We start from the raw sequence: 7,650 nt of genomic DNA on the forward strand, positions 1-7,650 counted from the left end.
CATTTGACCCCAGTATTCTTTCCTGCCATGGCAGGGGGTCGGACTAGATGATCTGCTCAGGTCCCTTCCGACCCTAGAAACTACGAAACTAGAGTATGAGGTGCTGAGCCGATCTGAGAATTAGGCCCTTAACTGACAGCTGCTTCATTTACCTCCCTTCACAAAGGTTTTGTTGGCTATTTGGAAAGTACTCCTGATTATGTACTTTCACTCAAGTGTTCCTGCATTCTTGGGTGCACATGCTTTATGCTTATAGTTTTAAACCAAAGTGTTTTTAATAAAATTGTATTAAAAATATTGCTAATACATTTTCTGAGCCACATGGTTATATAAGATTTTCATAGTAGAATTATCCCAAGTCTTTGAAGCAGGTATTTCCTTATGGACATTTTCTTCTCATTCCCTGATCCCTTGTGATCAATTGTGGTCCTTGTCTTCTGTGTATTGTTGCTTCAATAATAAAGGTATTATTTCTGCATTGTAGGCGGAAGATGTGAAGTCTGCAACAGATGAGCCTGAGGGAAGAATGGATGCATTTCAGTATTCTTTATCAAGGTGCATGCAATAGGAAACCAGTTTTGAAACGTTTTTTATTGCTTGTCCTACAGCTGCTTAGGCTTGTTAGCCACAATTGCTGTTTCTCTCTCTGAGTTCCTTCATCTAGCAGAGTGTTTTTGAAGATTAATAATTTTATGCATAACAATATTCACATTTTCCTTATGGTAAAGTTCTATCCTGAAGCCAATTGAGTGGGATACTTTTGAAATATATGACTATATCTGTATGTACTATGGCATCTCTTATCATGGAAATTGCTATGCTCTTGCACCCAGTTTTCCCCTGTTTATTGAGCAGTGGTTCCTATTAGGCAGGACTGAGGCTGACAGTGCCAACATTACCCTCAATTCCTATGGACATGTGAACTAAGAGCAAAACTTGCAAACTTGGTATTTCTTTCAGTAAGATGATGGTGGACATTACTGATACAGCTTCACACAAGGACATGGGTGTAGAGTATGTTTCAGAGGAAAAAGGAGCCCAGACATCTTATAATCAAAATTTAATCTCTCTGTCCTGAACCAAGGTCATATGCTGCCAGTTTTCCTAGGTCTAGTTTAGTACCTCCCTTCAGCAGGGAGTCATAATATTAGATCAGGTGGATAAGACTTGGGCTTTTTTTCCTCCCTTTTGTTCATAGCTATTTCCCTGCTTTTTTACAATCCTAACTTTGCATCCCTGCCTCAGCTTCACGTGCCTTTTGGCACTATGTCCGCCATAGCTGACAAACTCCTCTGTATTACTGCATATACCACACAGCCAGACTCTCAGTCTGCCCTCCTTCATGCTCTGAAGGTTGATATTTTGCTAGGCAAAAACACCAGGTCTGTCAGATAATGAGTCTTTATCTACTTGCAGAGGCTAAAAATAAATATGTATGGCTAGAATCTACCCAGGGTGCCTAAATCCCGTGCTCCAGAGTAATATTAGGACTTTTTCCATTCTGAGACACCTTCCATCTTAATGACATGGGTTCTGTCTGCATCACTATTCCATTTTTTACTTTACTGAGGATGGGAAGGAAGATCTCTTCTAGCTTGGAAGTAAGAAATGGAGTTTCCTGACTGAGCAAGCAGTGTTTTTTTAGAGAAGTGAAATGGATGATGGGTGTAACCCTCACTGATTGAGCAAAACTGTCATTATGCAGTAAGATTAATGTTATTTTTGATGTGGCTATATATGGCTATATGAACAAGGTAAGGTAAGTTAGGGTATAGACTGCAGTTACTCCATTTAATGTGAGATAGTTTACCCCACTTTTACTGAGGGGCAGTCTACTTCCCGTATGTCACAAGGAAGACTGTACACATGGACAGGTAGTGCAGAGAAGCTAATGGGTTGTAAATTCATCCAGTAGATTAATTCACAGTAACTTGTTCATGTTGTCATATGCTTTGGTATATGCTTTTGGCAGAGGGGCAGCTCAAGAAAGAGTGTTAATTGCAGGAGAATTAGCTGTTTTTAGGAAATTGCTTAATGCCATTTTTCACTGTTCTATTTTCTGACTAGGGAGACATCCTCATATTCTGAGCAGTCTTCAGCAAGGATTAAAATCCAGGCTGAGTAAGTATATTTTTGCCTTTCTTTGAGTTAGAATAAACTGGCGCATCACTGAATGTCCTGGAACAGGCATGGTTGCAAACAAAGAAATCGGTTAAACAGTAGCTGAAGTATCATTCACAGAACCAGTTTTGCAGACTAGATCTGTTTTATTGTAGAGATCTAAAGCTCCTGATGCTTATTTCCCATGTTCTTTTCTTGTTACTGACATGCAGCAAGTGTTTCCAGAGAACAGAAGTATAATGTCACAATCACACATCAGATGGGAAACAAGTAGCAGGAGCAGAGAAACTTTTCACGGTTATGTAGTAGGGAATGTTGTGTCTATGTATTCTTATATACAAGCATGGACTGAATTTCCAGGATACCAAAGTTTTAATGTGAGCAAGCACAAAAGGTTGGCTTTGTTAGTTTGGAATGTGCTAAGAACTAGACAGAAAAAAGAGTCTGGTATGCTAATAAGCAATAAAGGTATTAAACAACAGCAAGAAGATTAATTTGTAACAGCTTTAGCCCAGCAGTAAAGGTAAACAAGGCAGGTAGAAAGGAGTTTCTCAGTTTTGGAAAGGTAAAGTAGGTGTATAGGTGAGTGGCAGGCTGGATCTGTCCAGTTTCAGGAAAGCAGATACCCCAAAATATGATAATGTAGTTGGAAATCTATGGAAATAAAATTGAAGGAGAAAGTTGTTCTTTGCTAGTGTCAGCTAGATCCCAGGAGCCTGGAGCAGCTAGAGTTACTCCCTTACTAGCCCAGTTAAAAGTACTCCAACTAAATGCATGTCATTCTAACTGCCTTTCTATACGTTCTGTACAATGCTTCTAGTAAAATTTTATAAAAACTTGATTAAAATAATCTGTAGAAAAGTTAAATGTTATTTCATAAAGAAATTTTTACCAGAACTGTTGATGGTCTGTCAAATTTCAGCAGTCATCATGATCACTGTTTTTCTTTTAAGCTGAATCCATGCTTTCAGCACCAAACATTTACTTGGTTGAGTTTTTCCCTGATTCAGGAATTGGGGGATTTATGTTGAATTTATGCACTTTCCAGAACTGATTTGGATTGCAGCAGAGCTTAGGCAGGAGTGAGATCTTTAGGTAGTCTGGATTTCTTCTGATCTTCTAATGCCAAAGTGTAGGCAGCAATAAATGCATCTAATAAATCTAGACGTGTAGGTGGTTTTGCAGCTGTTAAGCAAGGTCAGTTACAATCACAGAGGTATCTGAACTTCTAAAGTTTGTTTTAGGCATTCAGAGGTTGATAAGCTTGGGACCTGATGGTCACTGAACTAAGAGATAGTGCCAAAAGCCAAAAATGCGTTGATCTTCTTGGAGTTTGTAAATTATTTCCCTGATCAGGTAAAGCTACTTGTTCCACTCTCCTAGATGTCTCTACTTTTATATATTCATAGTGGATTTTCTGTTCTTTGTGCAGAGAGGAAGAACTTCTGTATCTGACTTTCATTGAAGAAGTAACAGATGAAATTCTTAAGCTTGGATTATTTTCCAACAGGTTGGGTATATTTCTTTTCAAGTTCACAATTACTGCGTTTGAACAGACCAGATCCTATAAGCTGTGTGAAATGGCACTTGTCTCCAACACTGGTGTGACCTTTTTAGAATAAATGTTAGCATTTAACCTTCTGTTAAATATATTTTAAAAAATATTATTCTCCATCTCTCTGTTTGCCCTTCCTTTCCCTTATACAGAGGAACAAAGAGGTGGAGGGCAATTTCTGGGTAATCTGGTCTAATCCCCTGCAATTGTAGGCAACCATGTCATATGGTTCATAAACTGATCGAGCTCTAACATAGAACCATCGTTTTTGCCCCCATGACACCTGGGAAGCTGTGCTGGAATCCCTGTCCTCTGATGGCTTAGAAACCTTCAGCTGATTTCTAACCAAAGCTTATTTGTTCTATTAGGGTTGGCCCTTAGCTTAAATGGGTCTTCTCCCTACATGTTTACTTTGCTGACATGCAAAGTAATTGCATTGCTCCTAACCCCTCTACACAAAACCAGGCAACATCTGTTAGTCTCTTTGTGGAAAATAAGATCTCTGTTCCCCTTATTTAGACTACTCTCGCTTCCTGCATCTGTTCCAATTTGACTTCATCTCTCTGGAATGTGGGTGACCAAAATTGCATGCAGTATTTCAAGTGTGGTCTTACCAGTGTCTTGTATAATGACATCAGTACGTCCCTATTTCTTCTGGAATATATCACCATATATATCCTAGAATTGCCCTTGCCTTTTCCATAACCATATCACAGGAGTGATTTCTAGTTATGATTAGTTGATCACAAGGCACTGACCTCTTTCTCCTGTATTTTTTTCTAAGTGATGGGCTTTCAACCAGTAGCACAGATTCCAAAGTGCATGAAATAGCACTTGCTTCCTTCCTTCTGGTCTGGTCCTTACTCTTTGGATAAGGTGGAAAAGAAAGGCACAGCTCGTACCAAGAAATAGGGTACTGAGCTGCTTTCCCCTGATTCTGTCTTTGGAGTGTTAGGCTAATAGTTACTTCTCAGTCTCTGGAGAGGGAGTACAGAGATCTTTTCACTGAGCTGGAGCAGAAACTAGGTCTCCACTTGTTTAACTGAGTTGAGGTTAGTTCCAACAGGGTACAGCCTACCAGCCAGTGTTCACATGTATCCTGAAGGTTACTGGCTTTTGCTTTGACGGGCTCTTGTTCATGAAGCAACTGTCTAGTAGCATGAAGGCTCAGTATGGGTTTTTCTGTAACTGTGCATAATTAGGGCTATTCAAGCAAGAAAAATCATGAAAATTCTGGAGTTTGGATCTTAACTCTCTAGACTTGTTTCAAATATTTCCTGAAAATACTGTGACTGAGCTTTGTTTGCTTGTCTTAGAGTATTGGAACGATTGTTTGACCGTCACATAGAAGAAAATAGGCACCGTTTGGATGAGGTAAGTCCATTCTCAGAGCAGGGTTGTAACATTCCCCATTTCTGTCAGTGACATCAAAAGGCATTTGATAATGGCAAGCTGGTAAATGTAGCTAGAACACTCAGTGCAGATCCACTAGTAGAATAAAAGATTGTGGATTGGTACTGTGACACATGCCACTTAGGTTGCCCACATCATGTATAGTCTCATACCCAGACAGCAGTTGTTTCAGGAACTTCATGACAGTTTGCAGCATAGTAATAATAAGAAAAGATTAGGCACTTGCTTTCAAGTATCCTTTCTTTCTTTTAACGTTTGGCCAAACCAAACATTCCAATTAGAAAAAGGTCATTAAAATAATTCAGATATTCACAGCAGGTGTTGGCAGTGTTTTCTAGCCAGAATGACCCAGGCAAACTGGGCCATCTCCACCTCTTCTCCCTGCTGCCCAGCTGTAGCATGGCACAAAGGGAGTTGCCCCTGTACTAAAGCCCTGGGCACCTCCCCTCTATCAAAGCCCCCAGTGCCCAGCTGTGGTACAGTACGAGCAGAGCTCCCTGCTGCCAAATGTTGCCAAAGCCACATCTCCATGGGCTGTAATTATTGACCCTTGATTTACAGAATAAAAATCAGCTACAAATTCGATCTTACTCCTGCAAGCAGTTATGGAGGGAGCCATCACTAAACTTAAGCACTGTATTTCTTCCTTTAAATTCTAGAACAAAATGCGCCACCTACTGGATGTCCTCAAAGTGGACCTAGGCTGTAGCACAGAGGAGAAATCTGAGAAAGTCAATGGGAATGTGGAGGCATTTGATCCGGAAAAGTTTGAAACCATGGATCAGCTTCAAATTACCAGCAAAAATCAAGGGCGAAATAAGATTACAAAGAGCAGTGAGTTCCTGAAAGCCATGGATTTATCATCAAAGGATCCAAACAAATTAAAGCCCCAGTCATATTGTGAAACTCCAGAGGAGATATGTGGCCAGAATGGCTTTTCAAAAGATCTTACTGAAGTAGTGAGCATTGGAACAGATCCTTACTCTTCAGTGAAATCTGAATCTGTCCCAGATATTTCACACTCTTGGGAGCCAACATTAAACTCAACCACTTGTGAGAGTGACTTTGAAACCAATAAGGGACTTGATGATCTTGAAGAAAGCTTTGTAGAGGCCCTTCAAATCTCAAATGACTATGTAGAAGAATAGACCAGAATTAACTGCAAAACAGTAATGCAGACAGTACTGTGGAGAGCCAATGTTTGTCAAATAAATACTAGTGAATCATTAATTTTTATCTTTAACTTTCCTATTCAAATGCTGCTATTAGCCTCACAAGAAGGGGTACATGTATTATCAATCAGGCATTAACTGATCTAGGTACTAACATAAGCTGTAATGGTTTAAAAGTTATTGCTCAAAAAGAATGTTTTTGTAATTTAAGCTAAGAGTACAATTTTGGAACTAGCTGCTGACACTGCTAAAATTAGAGTATATATATTTTTAGGTTTATTGAAGATGTAATAATTTATATTATTTATTGTTTATTTATAATAAACGAATGCAGTACCTGTGCCATTGTAGACACATTTCTGGTATAACATGCCATCAAGAGCTAAGATCGTATTTTCAGGAGTTGTTGGGAAGTCTTTATCACTTTCTGAGAACAATGTAATGCAGACAAGCATAAAAAAACCCCACAGTGCATAAACCTGTGGAAAGCTTGCAAAGTGAGCACAGACCATTTCATCAACCATGGGGTGGAGGGGAGGAAGTATCTGCACTTAGAACTCCCTGCCCATTTTTCAAAGTTGTCTTCCTAAGTTCCTGCAGGAGATGAGCCTCACAAATCCAGTTGCTCTCTTAACAATACTGTGAGAGTTAATGAGCATTCTGCTACATTTTCTGCATCAAAAATACCTATTCATCTTGAAGTAAAACCTGAATCAAGAACAATCTATGTATATGCAATCACAACAGCAGACACATAAGCATATCCTTTGGATGGCAGCCAGCAGTTAGTGGGTAATCTGTTCTTTTCACACCCTTCTTCCCTCTCTGTACCTAGTCCTCTTTCCCCTTTGTCTACCTGGCAAAAAGAAGTAGGCCTGCTCTAGTAATAGCAGCCCTCTGTTTTCACTTAACTTTCTGCCATCTTGCTTGATTAGGAAAGGACATTTTTTGCTAATGGCTCTGCTGTGCTGGGCTGGCTGATGTGCTCTTTATATCCTAGATGTTCATGACTCAACTACTATTTTTGGAGTATGACTACAGCAACTGGTTTTCAAATTGTGCAGCACTACATTGTATAATTCCATTTCTTACACCAAAGGTGGCCTTGACCTAATAGCCTTTCTAAAAAAATAAAATAATGAGAGTTGGGCCCTCACTCAAGGGCAGGCATGTCCATGGCGCTGTACATCAAAGAACAATTCACATCCTCAACGAGCAGCACTGGGTGAAAGGAGGGGCAGACTGAAATGGTCTGGGTCAGAATACAAGGGGGTTGGGGGGAAAGGGAATTAATGGTGGGAGTCTACTACAGACTACCCAACCAGGGAGAAGAGCTAGACCAGGAATTCTCAGGTCAGCTCATGGAGGCAGTTAAGTCAAAGGATGTGG

General features: G+C 39.9%; 1 protein-coding gene across 1 annotated transcript in view; it reads left to right on the plus strand.

Annotated features, from left to right (window-relative positions):
* SPATA7 (spermatogenesis associated 7) overlaps positions 1–7,381 on the plus strand; it is a gene marked incomplete at its 5' end in the record, with an annotated part of 59,681 nt that extends 52,300 nt beyond the window's left edge. Inside the window, 5 exons of the mRNA XM_019552380.1 lie at positions 485–555; positions 2,068–2,121; positions 3,554–3,631; positions 4,993–5,050; positions 5,749–7,381. Coding sequence (XP_019407925.1) covers positions 485–555; positions 2,068–2,121; positions 3,554–3,631; positions 4,993–5,050; positions 5,749–6,237 — 750 coding nt within the window. The remainder of the gene's footprint in view (positions 1–484; positions 556–2,067; positions 2,122–3,553; positions 3,632–4,992; positions 5,051–5,748) is intronic.
* Positions 7,382–7,650: the final 269 nt, after the last annotated feature.

This window comes from Crocodylus porosus, unplaced genomic scaffold (assembly GCF_001723895.1).
Source record: "Crocodylus porosus isolate Cpor-Errol unplaced genomic scaffold, CroPor_comp1, whole genome shotgun sequence".
NCBI lineage: Eukaryota > Metazoa > Chordata > Crocodylia > Crocodylidae > Crocodylus > Crocodylus porosus.